This window comes from Pteropus vampyrus, unplaced genomic scaffold (genome assembly GCF_000151845.1).
Source record: "Pteropus vampyrus isolate Shadow unplaced genomic scaffold, Pvam_2.0 Scaffold3, whole genome shotgun sequence".
Classification (NCBI taxonomy): domain Eukaryota; kingdom Metazoa; phylum Chordata; class Mammalia; order Chiroptera; family Pteropodidae; genus Pteropus; species Pteropus vampyrus.
Window position 1 is genome coordinate 811,458 of NW_011888784.1, and position 21,504 is coordinate 832,961.

General features: G+C 35.7%; 1 protein-coding gene across 1 annotated transcript in view; it reads right to left on the reverse strand.

Annotated features, from left to right (window-relative positions):
• DCC (DCC netrin 1 receptor) overlaps positions 1 to 21,504 on the reverse strand; it is a 538,543-nt gene that overhangs the window by 115,429 nt on the left and 401,610 nt on the right. The window contains 1 exon segment of the mRNA XM_011362349.2: positions 3,659 to 3,754. Within this exon segment, the coding sequence (XP_011360651.1) occupies positions 3,659 to 3,754 (96 nt within the window).

Consider the following 21,504-nt stretch of genomic DNA (forward strand, 5'->3'; position numbering starts at 1 on the left):
CATATATAAAGTTTTGAAAAGTAGTGATTCTACTTTAAGAAATGATAACACTGAATCCTGCTGTTTCTAGATTTTAGGACAGAATATGTTCATGACTTGTTGGGTGTTTCCTGGAACCTCAGTTCCAGAATGCATCCCTTAAATTTCAAGGAAGGCTGTTTGTTGGCATTTATCTATTGACTTATATAATTCAAAAATTTCTACCCTTGGCCAAATTTTTCTTGACTCTTTTAGGGACTTTTTTTACAGGCATGGCTTGTCATTCTATTTGCCACCTCTTTTAGAGCTCCTTTGTCCAATACAATAGCCGCTAGTTACACAAACAATTTAAGTTTAAATTAATTAAAATTAAATAAAATTTAAAATTTATTTCTTCTGTTGCATAGCCAGTTTCAAGGGCTTAATGGTCCATATGAGCGTAGTGCCTACCATATTGGACAGTACAGATATAGAGCACTTCCAACACAGCAGAATATTCTAGTGGATAGCAAGCACTGCTCTAAATACATGTATGCTACATATATTGCTAGTTATCTTTTTTCTTCAGGAGAGAAACCATTTAAGTTATTAAATAACATTCTTTTGTTGTTAAAAAACTTATTTTCAGTTTTTTTCATACTCCTGGGTGCCTTATATATCATTGATTTCCAGTGATTATACTCAAAAACAAACAAACAAAATAAAATAAAAAATAAAAATAAACAAAATATACTCTTAAACATTTTGCTAAAAAAAGAAACCTATTCACTTCCTAATAGATGTTTTGGTAAGAGGCCATGAATTTCTGGTCAATATATTTATGTTCAAAAAGAACTTTTAAAAAATAATACAATTTTACATCTGGATCGTACATCATTTACACATAGATAAAACAAATACAAACAACACACCTCATTATTCTCCTGCCCTCTTTCCTTCTCCAGGCTCAAAATGTCTTGTTCTTGCAACAGTAAGAAATAAAAGGCTTTACGGCTAAAATGAAACTCCATCCACCCATGCGACTTGGTGAAACTTGCCTCAGCTCTAACCCTGTATGTTCGGGATGAGACGGGGATCCAGCGTGTACCGACGTCTATGAGCACATGCGTGTGGGAGACAGCAGAGCCCGAGGCTCATGCTGCCCTGATGTATTTACTGCCTCTAATTTTTTATTTACTGTATACTGGCCTCTTCCAAGACTGCTCATGGGAATACTCTGCATAAGCCTTCTATGTGGCACTATATGGCACATGACACATTTATGGATAGAGTTTCTCCTGGAACCTTAACCTTTGATTCCATTTACTTGTCCTTTACTCTCTGTGACATTGTTTCCACAATTCTCTATTGTGGAAACACAAAAAAGTAAGTCTTCCATATCCAGGAAAAGAGTAGGCTTTTTCTTTTGGAAACGGTTGGGGTTTTTTTTGTTTTTTTTTTTGTTTTGTTTTTTTTCGTTCCTCTTCAACTCCTTATGGACTTGTCTTCAATAAGAAAATCCTTTACCTAATTTCCAGCTTTTGGTATCATTTCATTCCTCAGCTCCATTAGATTTAGAGTCATATCAGAAAAAAAAAAAATGTCTTATGGAACACTGGTGTTTTAGAAACCACTCGGGAATGCCATATTCTGAGACGTAAAGAATGACAACAAATGCTAAAGGAAAAGAAGTTAATAACAACACAAATGGTTCTTTCTGAGAAACTCCTCTTTAATTTATCTGAACTCTACTATCTCTGCTACTACTACTTGCTGCTCAAAAGTTGACTTTTTTTTTGTTTGTTTGTTTTTGTTTTTTGGTGGTGGGGGGGATCACCTAAGTGGCCCTTCTTTCTGGGGTTTAGTTTTGGTGAGAATATAAGAGTTTTAAAAGACTGGTCATAGTATAATTCTGTGTGACCCAATCACAAACTCAAAGTCACCCACTAATGAGCAGCTGCTTTCCCAGAGTCAGGGAGAGAAGACTCACTAAATGAAGGTTATGGGAAGTGCGGGTTACAGCCAGAGCGGCTTGCTATCTCTCCAAGAACTTTGCTGCGGGCAGAATGAGAGAATAAGGAGAAGTGAAAATCCCTGACACCCACCCATCACGATATCTTCTATTTTCCACTCTTGATCTCTATTTACCTCATCTATCTGTATTTAGAGATAATATGTTTAATAGTAACATTTAAAAAGTAGTAATTCTACTTCAAGAAATGGTAATACTCAATCCTGCTGTTTCTGGATTTTAGAATAGTATATTTTTCATGGCTTGCTGAGTTTTTGGAGTCTCAGTTCCAGAATGTATCCCTCGAATTTCAAGTAATGCTGTTTGTTAGTATATATCTTTAGGCTTATATAATTCAAAAATACTTATTTACCTTTCTTGAGGAGTTATGAACCTCTCTGAGAACACGATGAAAGATACATATGTATTTATACTGTATCCACAGATAAAGGAATATATTGACATGTACCTCTAATTTTGCATACCACTTTAGATAGATTGTAGACCTTAAAACAAATAGCCGAAGAGTCAAGTAGACTCTGGAATAACAACTCTGCTCTACAAGAAAATCTGGAATTAATAAAGTGAGGTTACGCTCTCAAAACAATCATATAACTGTAAATTCACATAATAACTGTATTCTCAAAATAGTCTATGAATGGAGCTTATGCATTTGGAAAACAAACTGGACAAAGTTCACATAAACTTAGCAGAACTCACAGGATTTCACTATTTATTTTATGTTCATTTATGTTCCTACTTACTTGTCAGAACTTTATACCCAGGCGCTCAGTAATTTTCCATGTTCTCTGGTGTTCACTATCAAATCCTGCTCTTAGATCCTTTATTCTTACTAGGTAAAAATAGCTGATACGTTATCTGAGGTCTGAGGGTTGTAGGTTTTGAAAGGGGTTAGAATCAAAGTATTTATTAAAGAGATGGAAATCTTTCAGATTTCCGGCATAAGACTATTGGCGGTGGTCATGTGACTTTCCATTGACTCTTTTTCTGAGTCAGCCCAGCCTTGCTCACAAATAGTCTCCATAAATGGCTTGGATCTCACTTTCTTACCCATCTCCTTTCCAGTTTCTTGAGCCCATTTTCTCTGTGTGTTGCCTTTACAGTCTTGATCACACAGGAATTTCTAGAGGTAAGAAGGCCTTGAAGCAGACATACCCATTAATGTCCACAGGCTCAGGACACTATCGGGTGACCTGTAGGCCCAGCTCAGGAAGAAGCTACCTGCATAACTTGGCCCTGTCCAAGCCAGCCTGGCAGGGCTGCCCATCGTTGTCATTCTAGCCTGAAGGACCCTCTGCAGAGAAGTGTCCTTTTGGGCATTTGTACAGAGACCTTCTTGCCAAAATTGCACTGATTTGAGACAAGCTGCTCAGGAGAATGAAGAGTGATATCAGGTCACCAAAATATGAAGATAGAGAAGAGAGAGAATGAGAGATCTCTTTCTTTAAGTCTATGTACTAATATATAGACTGAATTTCTCTCACTTCATTTTGAAAACTAAAGGAAAAAATAAATTTTGTGTATGTATCCACACACACAGGGCTCAGAACATGATTACGTAGACTTTTTTCTTTGTATTTTGTTTTGTTTTGCTTTAGATTCCCCCGCCTCCGCCCCATCATAACTCAAACACTGACTACATGTCACATGAGGACTATTTTAGCTTACCTGTCATGGATCTGGTGGTGGCACTTTCATAAAGAGGCACTCCTTCTCCTGCATTATTGAAAGCTTTTAGGGAGATTACATAATGGGAACTTGACTCTGGAAAAAAAAACAAAAAGAATATGAACATGTTGATTTATTTAGTGTATTGAAATACTCAGGGTAAACATTTTCCTGAAATCAAATCTAATATGACCTATTAAGTAAATTGTGGTTTAAAAATGAGTGAGTTTGATTCAGGGAAGAAGGTGGCAGCTGTGGCAATATGCTTTCTTGAATATTTCTTTAACTTCTTAAATCTTCACACAAAAAGAGATCAAACGACTAGATAGAAAATTGAAAGCATTTGATCATTTGCAACAAAACTCGGTGCTGAGCTATACCCTCAAACCCTAAAATGCAACAACCAAAACCACAGGAAAGATCTGTGTGTTCTCAGCAACTGTGTGAGAGAAATCAGAGGCAAGAATCAAATCCGAAAACATGATCATTCTAAAAGAATTACCAAGTAATGCTAGAAAGTGTGGCAGATTAGTTTGAAGACGGTAAATATAATACTCAGAATTAACCTGCAAAGACTCCTTTCCAGGCCAAGGTTCACACTGTGGACAGACTCCTGGGAACACACTTAAAACCTGAGCAGGGCAGAAGCAACAGGAATGAAGGCAAGAGAAAGTCCAGATAAAAGCAGAGAGAGGAACAGTCACCAAAACTTAGAAAGAAATGCCGTAGTTTTCAGTGTGTATTGGAGTCAGTCAGCTTTTCTATAAAAGGCCCAGAGAGGAGATATTTTAGCTTTGTAGACCATTTTGCCTCTGTCACATATGTAAGATTTTATTTGTTTGTTTGTTTTCTGGCATTTGTTTTGTTTGTTTATAATACTTTAAAAATATAAAAGCCATTCTTAGTTCAATGGGGCTCAAACAAAAACAGAATCTGGGCCAGATTTGACCCACAGGCTCTAGTTTGCTAAGACATCAGCCCTGGTCCAATGAAAACAACATGAGATAGAGCTTTGTGTATAAAGAAAACCTGTCTGAATTTCTCGGACTGCAGAGAAACAAATCATAAAAGAAAGCAACAAAAATCTGTTGAGGTTAAATTCCTTACAAAATAAAATGAGGAATATCTCACTCCTATAGACAAGTAGACATACACACACACACACACACACACACACACAGGATCAAAAATACACAAGAAAAATAGATAAAACCTATAATTTACTATTTTGAAATGAGCTAACCAACATAGGAAAATAAAATGCCAGATATGCAAGACTAACAAATCAGAATTAGAAACAACTCAGAAATAAAGTAGTATAATTCAAGAAAGAATTATATGTAAGAGAAAAAATAATTTTAAAAAAGGGTATTTAGATGAACAAATAAACACAACAAAGAGAAAACAAAAACAAAACAGAAATCTAGAAAGAAGGAAAAACAATTCAGGAAAAAATGACAAATAATAGAGATCAAAGATCTAACATATCAGTAATAGTTGTCCTTGAGGAAGAAAACGAAAGAAAATGAACAGAACACTAAAAATGTAATTCAAGAAATTTCTGCTTACTTAAAAAGAAAAAAAAACAACTTTTAGGCATCAGGACAGACAGAATACATGACTTATAAGGGGGGAAATTATATAATTATCAGACTTTTTGACAGCAGCATTTTATGCCGAAGAAATTAGAATAATTTATTTGAGATATTCAAGGTAAGAAAATGTGATTCAAGGATTCTACAGTCAACAAAAGTTAATTTTAAATATAATGAGCACACCCAAACTGTTACCAACTTGCAAGTAATCAGGGATATTATTCCCCTGATCCTGAGAACTACTAGAAAATGAGCTTTAGACATCTGAAATGACCAAGGGAGGTATTTTAGCTAACTGCTGAAAAATAAATCTAATGAACTAAGACTAAGTGAAGGTTTAAAGGAAGAGATTTTATTTTATAAGTCTACATATTCTGATATTGTAGATATACTACAGTCATAAGACAAAACTAAGGGAGAATAGGGATAGCATATGCAAAAATGTTTCAATAATTATTATTGATGGAGATACTGTCATTATTATTATTATGAGACTAATGTAATATGGGATAAAGCAAATGAGTAATCGTAACAAATTCTAATTCTATCATCCTGTTTCCCAAAGAATCAGATTGTTGGTGTGGACAAAAGAACATGCAGATTTAAAATAGAAGAAGTTAAGTATTGTATTTCTAAAATTTAATTAGAAATACCAGTTTAAACTCAAAAGGTATTTTATTTCTCCTAGTTCTGTCCACTGAAAAAGTACAGAAACATTGACTCAATAACAATGAGCATCCCTAGCATCCAGATTGAGATTTTGAAGAAAATATTTCACAGTGCAAGAAACAAGGGCTTGTTGGGAGAACAGGTTGATTCTAGTCTGAGATGATTCAGGCTCATATTAATTAAACCCGAATCATCTTCACATACCAAATAGAAAGAAAACAACAAAGATAAATAGGGTCATGTCAAATGGATTCAGGAATCAACTTGAAGGGGCTCCCATAGACCAAAGATGAGGACAATCTGAGCTTCAATAAAGATACAAATTGCAGTGAATTGAAACTCAACAAATATATATAAATGCATGGATTCATAAAGATATTTCAAAGAATAATGAGAGTTGGTCACTTCTGAGGTTGACAGAGAATCAAATTATCTTTGAAACTGGGTAAAAAATCAAGTATTTATCATGCTTTCTTAAATATACTCTGATGTGTAACCAATCACATATGAGGGGAAGCATCTCCCAGTGATATTATTCTAACTAACAAATACTTCAAATATTGCTATTATGCAGCCCCAAAGAACAAACAGATCTAGGTATTAAGCATTCATAATCACTAAGATAAAATAGAGACATCTAGACATTATGTAACTCCTAAGCAAAGAACATACTACCCTCCAGAGTCTTGCCAAAAATATCAGACCTACTTAGTCCAATGAAACCTCCAGATCCAAATGCCAGTTTGCAGGAAATAAAGCCCCCCCAAATTGTTAAATTCAAACTTATAATAATTCATTGAGCTATATACATTTGTTGCATGTGATTTTCTCTGAGTTTTATTTTACAATCAAAAAGCTTTTAAAATGAGTGAATTTATCTCTGATAGTGTTCTTTGAAAATTAATTAGATGGATTTTCCTTCATTAAATTTTTATGTGCCCTAAATATTAGGGTTAAAGATATGGACATTTCAAACTATAACGACACAATAGTTACAGTATAGCGAGGAGAATAAAATAAATTACATTAATGGAGTCGAAAGGTTTCTATTTGGTGAGCCGTTTCCCTTCTAAGAGGAAATATTTATTTATTTTTGTTGTCAACTATGTTTATTAATAGAATGTAATCAGTCAAGAAGTGTTAAAAGCTCTTGGAGATCCAAGAATATTTGTCAAAGATGGACCTCTGTCATCAGGTTACAATAATAATCCTGGGCAGAGAAAACAATAATAGACAACATAAAATTAAGCAGTAAAGTGTGTGATACTCCTTATGCATGCTCTATGAGTTTAGTGACCTGAAAAAAGATCAAGGGGGTTAGGTCATCAAAGAAAGATCCCTTGGCAGATATGGACTTGGAACCAGGACTTTGAGGCCATGAATGGGATTTAAAGGTAGAAAAATGAATGCCTCAGGAATAAAGATGAGAAATGTTGAAAATACAGCCAGGGAGGTCAACAAAATACTTTTCTACTAGAAAAAATATCCTTTATAGTTATTGGAGTAGAGAATAAGTCTGATTTCAAGCATATGATTTATCTATGCTAGAAAGGATGCTAGACAGTGATTCATCTAAAGAACAGAGTTTCCTTTCTATTCCAAGATGTTATTAGCATACAGAAGGAAGGCAGTTCCAGTGCTGTCAGATTTTCTAGAAATCCAAATTTTTATGTGAACTCACCAAATTTTCAAATGGTGGCAAATAATTGAAACAAACAAAATAAACCGGTGCTAGCAAAATAAAACATATTTCTGGAGTGAATCCGCGCCCATGACTACTAGTCTATAATCTCAGATTTCTACATATATCACTACATGCAAATATACACATATTCATGGAGAAAACAGGTAATAAAGTCTGGACTTCCTTATCACAAGATGTCAACCATAACATCAACAGCAACAAATCAGAAACTATACTATGTGGTAAGGAGGGTAAATATAAAATAATAAAGCAGGGTGCCATTACTGCAAGGCAATTGAGTGTGATTGATTTATATTGACCTCCCTTATTGAGTTTGGAATTCAGAATGAATGTCCGACTTCATCAGGAGCTCTGAACTTCCTGCTCAGAGTTAACAGCTGAAAATCACAGGTGGTCAGTATGGTCCATGAGACACTGAATTCATCCTTCTCTGCTAGGTCCCCTCTTCCAAAATGTCCAGTTTATATCTCCTTTGACAATATACTCTGTAAAAACCTCTGTAGCATTTCTGCAGTATTGGCTGTCAAGTCTTTTGGAGTGCATATTATTTCTCATTTAAAAGAAAAAGAAGTACCTTAATGGATTCCCATATTACTGGTTTGAATTTTTGTCTCAGTTACAACATGTGCACCTCATCTATCTGCTATCTGTCTCTTGAGTCACACTCATCATTTCTTAATCCCCCCCTTCCCACACACATAACAGTAAATGTGAGGTAATCATCATTTCGATACTGACTTTTGCTAATATTGATACCCATCAAGTCTCTAGTCATCTGAGGAGCGGCAGCTTCTGCCTGATGTCAAGCCATGGTATGGGGTATGCTAGCAAAGACTATGGAGTTTTACCATTTATTAGCTATTGGGTTAATGAATTACACTGATCACTAAATTCTGTAAGTTCCAATTATGCTGTGAACACCTTAGGATAGACCAACCTTAAATTTAAATGAAAAATGGTAACGACTAAGCCTTAGGAAAGGTAATCAGATTTGCAACAGAGTTGTAACTGGTATAAGAATACCGCCTAGAGCTAGATGTCTTGGAGACCTTTTAGTCCAGTATTTTCCTGTTGTCAGTTAGTAGTTTGAAGTTTAAGTGAGTTCACTTTTTCTAAAGTAACACAGAACTACCTAGGAAATAGAAGACCTGGAAATGACTCCAATAACCCCTTTTGTCTAGTTTTTTCAAGGAGCTTTTTGTTATGCTCTTCATACTCTACCTACCCATTAACATCTTTTGGGCTCTCTCTGGCCTCAGTCTAGTGCTTCCGTCAAACTGCATTTGGATCTACTGAGAAAGCAATAGGATCTTTTCGTGACCCAATAAAGCTTGATCCAATACTGAATTAGCCTGAACAAGGGCAATAAAAATATCAGTCAGTTATCAGTTAAAGGTGGACACAGGAGTATGTCGCTTTGATTCCCTTTTATATTGTGACTGAGGCATCTTGTTAGAGTGCATACTGAGGGGAAAGATGTTATGAGAGTGAATTGGGGAGCAAAGGAGAATGAGAGTTTTCTCCCCATGCATAAGGAGTGTTACTTACCAGTGCACCACTAGAGGGCAATGTGGAGCTATTTTCCTGCACATGCTCAGAGCTATTACACTTTAAAACCAGTAAATCACAAAAGAATTGCCTAGAATTGTTCCCTCTATAGAAGCATCAAATGAGTTAAACACATTTAATATTATCATAATGAATTCCAAATGAATTAATCATTAATTATGGTCAGACTTCATTGTTCAGGAATACACTTAACAATTATGGCAGTAAATTTATTTTTTGGATTTGCTGAAATGTTGTAGATATTTAGGCTTGAAAATTTATCAATTGCCTCTGAAAAATAAATTACAGTAGTATTTTCCCATTTGAATTCACTGTGAATGAAGCATACTGAAATAACTTTGTTTTTGGTGGATTTCCATGAGAATTATTTTTAATTATGGATATTCTAAGTGATTCCACAGATTTCAAATTATCGATCAGATTTTCATCATTGTTTGGCTAACCTTTCTTATGTAATACTTTGGATTGGTATAAAGGACGCTAAAGAAATACTTAATAATTTTTTCGAGCATCCAAAATAGATGCTTCCTGCCCAATATCTTGTTGGTGGCTAGGAAAAAAGAGGAATAAAAGTACTTGGTGATAGGGGCTGTTAAAACAAAGAATGGGTGATATGGAGAATGTTTGATTCTCCTTCCTCAGAAACTTGCTAGGTGAGAGACCCATTATTCCAAGAGCTTTTGTTGAGGCTTGTCTGAAGGTAGTGAGACAAATGTGGCTCTCTTGGGCAGAAGGAATGAATCAAAAGACCTACAGATAGCTCCTCAAGGGCTAGATGACCATGCTGTACTGGGTAACAAAAGCCAGTGAGAAAAAAATCATTATTTTTAATTAATATTTTGTGTGAATTAAATGCCACTGGCATGTGCCAGATTGACAGCCTATAGTCCATTATGCATTGCAGATTTATGTATGTACTTCATTCAGTGGCCCTGGCCATGCCAAGTGCCTATCAGGGTCTAGTCTCCGTGTCCCCGCACCTTTGGCCTTCTCTGTTAGCACTGCCAAAGAGTCAGTCAGAGAAAATCACAGCGGTAGCTGTCTTCCTAATGCAGACACCTGCTCATTGCAGTGAACTAGGGCTACCATTTGCACAGAGTACAGGCCACTGGATCATGTCCGATGATAAATGTTACTGGTCATCTTTGACCCCACTAGACATAAACTGTTTAATTAAGTATAATGTGTGGATAGCAAATAGAGCTGATTGCATTGATCTTGTAAAAGGATGAGCAGTTCATATTTGAGAAAGATGCAATTTACGTAATATATTCAATTTTGATTTCTACCTCATTACATAGACTCTTTTGCAAATTTAATTAATAGCTAATCTAACTAACAGCCTCATTGCTTTTCTCTTTTCTAGAAACACTGTCCAAAGAATGGTCAGATTATACATGCCTTGCTCATGAACCAGTCTTGCAGACACTCAGCTAGTCTGTGTGAGGAACTATCTGAGTCCAAAGACAAAGAACTAAGATAAATTTCCTTTACTCTACCAAGGCCTACCATCAGGAGGAAAATCGGGTAAAAATAAACCTTGTAATTGGCAGATAGAAGGTGCTTAACAAATATTTGTTGAATTGATGACTATATGAGATCAGAAAGGCTAAATTACTTAGTAAAGGTTAAATAGCAAGCCCCTAGTCAATTTGAACACAGGTTCGGTGATGGTCAGATTTCTTGCACATTGTGATACATATAGGTTCATGAAAAACGAATCCAGAGAGATTGCGTGACATTTCCTTTCTCACTTGAATAGTCAAATTCAACTGTTTTTTATTCATTCATTTTTTCATTTACTCATCAATTATTATTGAGCATCTTTTGTATATAAGATGTGGTTATAAGTTTTCTGTGATATGTAAGGATTTTTTAAAAATTTTATTTGCCTTGATGAATCTTTTAATGAAGAAGCTGTGTTGAAATTAAAAAAATAAGTCAGAGCAAAGTGTTCTGGAATGAGCCTTTGTAGAGAAGATGGCAGTTTTGCTGAATCTTTGGTAGAGAAAGTTTGTGGAGAAAGTGGAATAAGCAAATGCAAGTGAACAGCTCAGAGTGGCTGAAGCATCATGCAAGTTAGGACCAAAACTTGAAGACAATGACAATTTCACTTCCTCCTTCCTTTCCTCTAAATGACATTAGTCGGATGCCTAATTGGGCCCTTGGTTAACTACCTCACATCTTTTATTTTATTTAATCCTTACCTTCATCCAGTGCTTTGCATACAGTAATTACGAACTCAATATATATTAGTCAAATGGATGGATGAGTATCTCCCTCTCACGGGTAAGTGGGAGAATTCTAATTCCGAAGTTCAGTCTCTTATCTTCTGTACTACTTGCCTTTTCTTGAATAAGAGATGACAAATTGAAGAACATTTTGGACAAGTTTCGAATTGTGCTTTTAGGGAAATTAATTCCTCAGAACTATGTAGTCCAGGGAAGATGGAAAAGATGTTGAATGTGGGTATACCACAGCAGCTACTGTAATTGTCCAGGCCAGGATTACAAGGTTATGGACTGAGGTCGTATAGTACAAATGATGGGTGAGTAACATAATTTGTAGATATATTTAGAGGGTCAATGGGGAGAGGGAAAAATCAAGAATGACTCCAAGATTTTGAGTCTGATCGTGAGATTGTTCATCAATTATTTCGGCAGTATTACAAAACAGACAAGGCTGGGAATATCATGCCCATGGAGTCACTGAGGTCCAGGCATAAACATCTCTGCCAGAGATGATGCAGGAAGAGCTGAGTGCCTTCCATGTGCTCAGGTTTGCTTCTTCATAGTGCCAGGCTAGAAGATTGGGGTTGTCTCTGGAACATTCTGTAGAGCAGCCTTTGCTCACCCATTAGGTCAGAAGAAACATTCCTCAACTGCTTCAGGTAGTTTGGTGTGCTTTGGCAGAGAGCGCTCAGAGTCAGAGAAATGACTGAGTACATGCTTCGATTATGGAGGACTGCAAACAGCTTACAAATGGAATATTTAATGAAGTGATTTCTCAGCAAAGGTTTACATCAGGAAATAATCAGGGACAATATAACCAAACATACAGGCTTTCTTCTTCTTGTTCACATTTCTCAAAGAAAAAAATCTGAATTAAATAAAAGACAAGATAGAAACATTGCATGACCACCTAAGAACTCAATTAATATGAAACATAAATACTGTTCACTGAATTAATTCAATCAAACAAATCATTAGTATGGTTTAAAAAGCCAGGCAAACTGACTCCTTAGCATAACGAGATAAAATAAAATAAGACATAAGTCAAATAAAATGCTTTGGTTAGGGATTAAATGAGGAAGCACATATTTCCCTTTTACAGATGCTCTCCATCCCTTTCTCTTTTCCTACTTCCTTTCTTCTCCTTTTTCTTTACTTTCTGGGCTCATCCCCTGCCTTACGCTTCACTCATTTCTCTGAGTTTCTGGAAGAGGGGAAGGGAACAAGGAAGTAGAAGACATGAAGAGGAAGAATGAGAAGTCTGTGAATACAGAAGTCCTGAGGAAAGCGAGCGGAAGTCAGCGTAACCACTGGAGTCCTTGTTTATGGACTCACTGTACCGGAAACCAAGGCTACCGTGGTTTATCACACCTATCTTCACAACGACCCTAAGAAGTAGGCACAATGACTGTCTCCACTTCAGAGATGAGAAGATGCAGGCTTGCTGATGGCCGTAGAGCTCATAAAGTACCAGTGCCAGTTCTGTGCTACTTGAGTCCACCCATGGGTCACTGAAGAATAAAGACGGAGTAAGACAGCCTGAGCGAGAGGCCCCAGGTGGTCTCCACCCTCTCTGAAGTATAAAATTGGAAATAAAGACACAAGACAAATGCTTTTGGTTTTTCACCATGCCTCACTTTAAGCAGAGCCTAAACTGAATTTTTCACTTCTTAGTAATGTATATCAACATCAGATAAATGCTATTTAGTTTTCTCCTAACATCATGGTATACTAGCATGTCATGGTGACTATTATTACATACTTTGATTTTGCCTTTTCACTCAACAAGTGTCTGAGACTTTGTGTGTGTATGTGTGTATGTGTGTGTGTGTATGTGTGTATATGTGTGCAAGTACACATGCATGTACCAAAGTAGCCGGCTCAATCTGTGAGTTTCTACAGTAACTCAGGCTCTTGCCTTCATCCAACAATGTCTTTTGACGTTTAATTCCCCATTACGCCAAATAGATGATACTCAAACATTTAAGGGGACATGCAGCCTGCATATACATGTGTTTATTTACTCATAATTGTAGCTGTCATTTCTCCTTGTACTGTTGCTTCTGCTTTCTTCATTACCTTCAGACTAAGTCCCATTTAAGGTGGCCCGCCTAGTACGATAAAACAGGGTTGTCCTCTGGCACTTTCCAGGGCGATATAAACGTTCCATATCTATGCTATCCAATATGGTAGTCATCAGCCACATCTGACTACTGAGCAGAGCACTGAAAATGCGAGCAGAATGACTGAAGAACTGATGTTTCCATTTTATTTAATTTTAATTAATTTAGTGGCTTCCATGTAGGGCAGCACACCTGCATTGAAGCTCTGTGTACCTTTCTCTCCCATGGTGTCATCATATTTACTAAAGAGTTGTGGACAGTTCCAACGGTGGATGGTGTGGATTCGATGTGACGGTTCCTGCTGTTCTTTTTCTCTTCAAATGTGAAATAACTCATTACAATACATACAAGGTTTTTATAGCCTGGGCTGGAAAAAAATTAATAAGTTGAATACATAATTCACATATGAAGCTAAAAACAGAGCATTTGGCTTGTATCTGATTCAATTTCTTATACACATTTAATTTTTATCCTCATGGTAATAAAATTGCCTCAACTAATAAGACTTCGAGTACTCATGGTTTTCAATTCTGTGCTCTAAATTTTGGATTTCTTGCTCATTTGAATATATACTCAAGAAACTATGTCTAGATGGAAAATAACTTTCTTAATAATGGAAAGGGACATTAAATTAATGATAATTCTAAGGGGGTGTAAACTTGAAGTCATTTTTAACTTCATGCTTTAATAAACCATGAAGAAATGAAGTCAGAATGATTAAGTAAGAATAAAGACCTGGTAAAAATAATAACTACCAATGATAAATGGCACAAGGAATATTGCATTAGGCCATGTACTCATAAACAAATATAGCCTCTGACCTAAGTTCTCAAGTAAATCAACTGATATTTTAGTTACCAACTCAGGTTGTCTTAGGGTGAGCGGGGAGGAAAGAGAGAGGAAAAAATTAGACAAAATCAAATGGACTTAAAATGAGCTGAGCCAAAAGTTAACCAAATGTCAACATGAATAGTAAGTCAGTGGATGCATGGGAAAAAATAAAAAAAATAAAGTAGCTGTCAATTTCAGGGAAAAAAGAAGCAAAATAGACTTATCTGTCCCAGCAAAATAAATGGAACTATAACATTGCCGGTATATATTTGGGCTTTAAGGGACAGCTTTATACATGATTGCTTTAAATTGACCTGGATTGTACTGTAGCTGCCTGTTTAGAGAATTCTGCTGAGTGAACGTAGGCACAGGTAGATGGTAAAGAGCAACTTGTCCAGCTGTGGGGAGACATGTGGTTAGGCGGGCCTTTCTCCAGCATTTTATTTAGTGAAAGGTGGGAAGAAAGCAAATAGCCAGAGGAGAACATTTAGAGGGATAAACTCAAGAGGGGCTACGAATCGGGACAGTGCTGGGGTGTGACCTCACTGAATCCACGGGGGCCCTGGCTTTCCGTAAGAAGTACTAAGCATTTAAGGGCGAAGCTCAGAGGGACAGAGTTCTTCCTCCTGGGCCCGATATCACCCTATGGAGATGAGAATTCTATGAGAATACAGAATGGAAAGGCACTGGGATTAGATACACCTAAGTTAGAAATAAATTTGCCTACTTAAAAGATATATATTCTTGAGCAATTTTCTTAACTTTTCTAAGCTCCATTTTTGTCTTTTTTTAAATTTGTAAATGTAAATTGTAATACCTTTATTTAAAAAAAAGTATACATATATAATTGATATATTTTAAAATAACTACATACTGGGTCGACATTTAATAAATGATATTTGTTTTATTATTATGACCTATATTGACCTCTTATACTTATTTATTATAAATTTAATTAAAGTTGTGTTTACTTTCTTTTTTTGGGTAGGGTTCCTAACTTTCTCTTTGATGCCTTTTCTATCTCTGAAAAGCCTTCAAGAACCATTGCCATGTTGTAGCTGTTAGCAAAAGCATTTTTACTTCACCATTCCTGTGCCTATGCAATAAAGTGAAAATTGGTCATTCATCTCTTTGTAGGTTATGAAAGGAAATACAATCATTCTTCCAACTAAGCCAATCTCTTTCCTTCTGACACTCACTGACCCCATTCCCTTTGAAAGTGTGAACTGGAATTACACTTCTGACCAGATGACCTAATCCTGGAATAATTTATAAGGCAAGAAGTGTCTCTGGTGTTTGCTTCTGGCTATTTTGAATATATTATTTAAAGGAGAAACAAAACTTTAAACAAAGTGCAAGTAGGAAGATGATCTCACCATTTTTATTCCTTTTTTTTTGAACCGAAATGTTGGTTTATAATTTGTTGTTCATGCTATTTATAAGGTTTGGCCTTGAATCACTATTGATTGTTTTATTAAATCAAATCTACCAACAAAAAATTTCTATCGATGAAGGAATTCAAAAGGATACACTGTACTTACTAAAAGCCTTTCCCAATGAAGATTTCCGGAAGACACTGTAAGCAGCAATATCGCTGGAATAAGTGTTTAACATCTTAACATTCTGATGGGGCAGCACTCACTTGTTTCTATAAATTTTACTCTGCTAGCCAAGCATTATATTGTGTTCTGCATGTAGTCCTACCACATTATTCTACTAAAAGAAAAATTTTTGTTTTTTATAAGTTATATTTACTTTGACCCATTATATTTCCAAACTTTTTGTGTTCCAGAAGAAGCAAAGATCAAGTTGGAATACTAACTCAGAAGTATATGTAGAACTTTTCTAAATACCATATCTAGACTATGTCAAATATCAAACCCACCTCAGTGTTCTTAAGACTAAAGAAATTTAAAAACATTATAAAAACATAATAAAGAGCTCAAATCCCAAAGGAAGTGTTCTAATTATTTTGTTGTTTAAGAATTTTATTTTATCGGGGACTAATTGAAGTAGGAGGGCTACCAATAAAGACTCAGAATTTTTCTCCTTTGAGAGAGTAAGCATCTTTTCCTATCCTGTAATTATTATGATAGTTTGACTCAAAGTAAAAATAATTAAGTCAGAAAGTATAATTAGAGAGATATTTAAATAATACATTAGTAGTTTTAAAGATAAATCAAAAATACTTTTCAGTGATGAATGTTAACAAGTGATATCCTTTCCAGGATTCAAGACAATGAATATGGTACAAACTGTATTTATCACAACAAATATAGTGTATTAGTCAGGATATGGTCCAAGCTGCTGTAATAAACACCAAAATACAATAGCTTACATAAAAGTGACAGTTTAAAAGTGACCAGTCCAGTGTTGGTCATCTGGCTTTGCCAATCTCTATGACTTCCATTTTTGGATCTAATTCCATGTCATCTCCCAGCTAGAGAGAAGGGGAAGGGGCTTGAGTGTTGACATGTGCTCATGCATTCTGTGAGTGAGAAAGCCTGAGAATGGTACTGTCTTTTACTTATCTGCACTGGCCAGAATTTACTTATCTGCACTGGCCAGAATTGAGTCACACAGCTGTAAAGAAGGTCATGCATGAACCTTGCATTTAAGTGGGTGTCCATGTGTCTTGCTAAAATCTATTATTAAAGTCACTGCCTTTGGAGGGAATCAGAAGAGACAATCCAAAGAAAGTTCTATGGATTCAAGAGAAAAATTATCAGATGTTTCAGAACAGTGATGATTATTTATACATGCTCTCTCTTTTAATGCACACTATCCATAAGATTTAACCCCCTTATTCACTTTAAAGACAGGTGCCATTTTTCTTTCTTTCTTTTTTTTTTTTTTTTTTATACCCCCAGTGCCTACCATCATTTCTGGCATGTAGTAAAAACTTAAGAACTATTTGTTGAATGAACAAAGGACTAGCTAAATGAAGGGATTTAAAGATTAAAAAACTGACATTCAAAATGATTAATTATCTTTGCTAAGGTCAAAGAGCTTATTGCTGGTAGAGTCAGGATTCAACCCAGACGTCTCTGAAATTTTTCTCCGAAGTGATTCTCCTGTAAGAAAGTTCCTGTAATAAAAACAAGTCATCTGCTTGAGAGAAGCTCTTCCTCTGTAAACTGGAATATAAAATCTGTAATGACTACAGCTTTGTCAGTAGAGATTTGTTGTATTTCTTTTGTGGAATGTGAAAGATACTCATGTTGGTCTCATAAATTTCCTGAGCAATCACCCACTGTTCTCTCAGCCTTTTTGATGGCGGAGAACTCTGCGGTTGACTGATTCTCAAATGAATAATTCTAACAAGAAGGCTCATTTCAATGCACTGCTTTTTTGTTTATGATTATAAATAGTAAAGTTAACACCTGATTAATGGATGTTTTAAGGAATGCTCAATACTAGAACACTCATATATTCCTGATCTCATTCTTTACCCCTCAGCTGCAACAATTTGAACTGATCTCTTCGAAAATGATTAAATCTGAAAGTGGACTAAAAATGAAGCTGGCTGCTTTTTTCTTTACCCTTGAAGGTGGAATTCAGAGAGAGTTTGCTGAATATTTAACAGGTCAAATTTCTACCAATGTGAGAAACTTCATGGGCTGCGTGTGTGTGTGTGTGTGTGTGTGTGTGTGTGTGTGCAAGCGCGTGTGGTGGGGGAGCTGTATAAGAGTTTGAAGACTAACATAAAATTTAAGTTTATAAAATAATGTGTGTCAGAAATTAAGTTGGTAAATGATAAATCTGGAAAAATTAAATGTTATGACATTATTTACATATATTAAAAGTGGGTAGGAAACAACAATAACAAATATAAAAATATTTCCTCCCAAATCACCACCTTCCTTTATTTTTGCTTTATTTATGTGGAAATGCTTCATAACAGTCACTTTGCATTTCGTAATATGGTGGATATAGTAGGGGAAACCCTTAGTGTTTGTGATGATTTTATATGTCAGCTTGACTGGCCATAGGGTGTCCAGATTAAACGTTATTTCTGGGTGTGTCTATGATGGTCTTTCTGGATGACAAGAGCTTGAATTGGTGGGCTGAGCGAAGCAGACTGCCCTCCTCAATGTGGATTTAAAATATGCACTTTAAATACAATATAAATCTTATATATTCTCTTTATATTATTGGCCACTCTACATGGCTAAGGTGGGAAACTTTAGTTGAAAAGTAAGAAAAGCACATGTGAGAGACAGTGAATGAAGAAGCATAAAGAGACTTAATGTGCGTATGTTTGTGTGTGAGAGAGAGAGAGACTGAGACAGACAGACTGACAAAGAGACAGAGAGATAGAGAGAGAGGAGAGAGGTAAATGGAAAAAAAAACCTTTCAAACTTCTATAGTTTTAGTGGAAAATATCTCCGAAGAAGTCTTCAGGTAATAAATGCCTGTAGAGAAATGATTTAGACTTCAGCAAATTACTCTAGGATGTCAGAGGGACTGGCTCCTTTTTCCTAGATATTTTTCAAAGCTGTAATTGACTTTCACAATATAGCTTGTCAAAGGTACTTAACTTATCGTAATATACAGCATGGAGGTTAAGAAATGCTTTTAGGTTAGGCAGTTTGAGTTCTGGTTCTGTCGCTTACTTGCTAAGAGGTTTGGCAGAAGCCACTTAAGCTTTAGGCTCAGTGTAACTTTCTCTAGTTTGTTCATCCATCTATAAGATGGTATCAATTAGAGCGCTCTCCTCTTAGGATGACTGAGAAGATCAAGTGAGATGATTGATATAAAATACATAAAGCTCGGCACATGGTAAGCGCTCAATAAATGTTACATATTGCCATTATTACTAGGTGTGGAAGGCTTCAATCATTTGTAATATACATAGTGAGTTTCCTAAGTGTTTATCATATAGAGCATAAGATCTGCTTTTTTATTGAACAGTATTAATATTAGTTTTCCTTTTGTTTTCTCCTCAAAGTTTAACATAAAACATAGTACACAGATAATAAAAGTATATTCTGTACATATAAACGTTTCAAATGTTTAAAGTAATAGCCTATTCAGAAAAGAATAAAATCTTAAACCAGATTTTGTTTCCTGAAGACACACGATACTTGTTTCAAAAATAACTTGATCTTCCACCATCTGACAGGCTGTTTTCTCCTCCCACGCTTGTTCTTGTGAAGGCCAGGAAGCTTGTTATGCTCATTTGACAGATTGAGGAAACCAGGATGCAAAGTCAAGGTAACTTAACCAACAAGAGAAAAATCACTACAGTGTGTGCCCTGGCATTTTGGAACTACAAAACGCTCCCCTTTCCTTTTAGACAGGAGAGAATGGACACTTTAGACAGGAGAGAACGGACATTTTGTTATTGCCAAGAGAAGGCAACTCTTACTCCTCATTATCAAAAATTCTTTAAATATATTCCATTTGTCAATATAGGTGTCCATGGCTTCTCATTTCTGTATGTCATCAAACACACATACCACAGTTATCAAAATAACAGCCTCTAAAGTTTTTCTGCCATTTTAAATGATAAAAGATGGTGTGGCATGTGGCAATAATACAAGAGACTTGAAAAAAATAGAGTATAACAATTGAAAACTAAGTTATTACTCATGATCATGAGATAATATATTAGTGGAGGACAATAACTGGAATAGGGTCAAGTATGAACAGAAAAATCATCGTGTTTCTGCCCTAATCATCTAAGCTGTCCATAAGCACAGTTTTGTCCAGTAATTTTATAGAGTTCTTTGATTTCTTCTCAGAAATGACTAATTAGTGTGTAAACTCTGTAAATCATATTACCATAAAGATAAATCACTTGCTTTTACTCTTGTGGGTATAATTCCTGGCTCCATGGTTGTTTTTTTTTTTTTAAGGGAAAATTTGATTTCTTTGCTGTAAATGTGCTTTCCTCTTAAAAAATAAAAGCCTCCGTACAATTATTCATTATATTCCGTCCAAGTTTCTTTTTAGCCTCTTGCTGAAAAACAGAGGCCTTTCCTCATTACAGAAAAGGTTGACGGGGATGAATGCCAGGTATATTCAGTTTCTGATTTGCTCCTGGGCATTAACAGAAGAGGTGTGGGTGACTAGGGAGACCACAGTGCCTTTCGAGGACCTTTGACTACAAAGTTAGAACCATCTTATTCATCTAATTTCACTACCAAGAATCTTCTCCTGTGGCCGTGCCCTGTCATTCTCATGCTTTCTTTTGCCCATCACGTCGTCTTCTGTGTTGAGTTTTTTTTTTTTTTTTTAATTTTTCATTAACAAATTAAAAAATACATATATTGGCCATGATGCTTTAGAAAGTAGATGGTACCTGATTCAAATTTTTATTTCTTTTTAAATTTATAAGGAGGTTGAAGAAAAACAAAACAATTAAGATTGAGAATGACCTTTTGTATTATCTTCTTAGAGTTGTTGCAGCCATTTATACAAACTTGCATTAAGTTTAGAAATCTATTTTCTCACAATTTTGAAGGCTAGAAGTCCAAAACCAAGGTGTCAGGGTGCCGCACTCCCTCCGCAGGCTCTGAGAAGCTATCCTTGCCTTTTCTGGCTTCTGGTGGCTGTGGGCATTTGTCTTGGCTATACCACTTCAATCTCTGCCTCTGTCTTCACATGACTTTCTCCTCCTCTCTCTCTGTCCCTTGTGTTTCTTATAAGGACAGGTCCTTGAATGCAGGGTCTGCCTAATAATCTGGGAAAATCTTATCCAGAGATCCTTTATATCTGCAAAAACCCTTATTCCAAACAAGGCCACATTCGCAGGTTCTGAGGCTTAGGAGGTAGACATATCTTTTGGGGGTCTCCATTCAAACCACTATACCTTATAAAGAGGCATATCTAAGAAGTCAATAATTTCTAAAATGTCACTTCTCTGCTAATTGTTAAGAATGCTATGTTGACATTCACTTAAATGCTTGTAGAAAACAATGACCTTGGATCACTGAAATGCTTGTAGAAAACAATGACCTTGGCTCATCACTACAACTTCTCAGAATATGCCTGGCTACCAGCACAAATATTTAACCTCTACTAATGAAAGAAGTAGTTTACATATGATGTTTAAGGGATGAAAGTCTGCTTTGTTATAGTTCTGCTTTTATTTCTTATTTACATAAATTAACATACA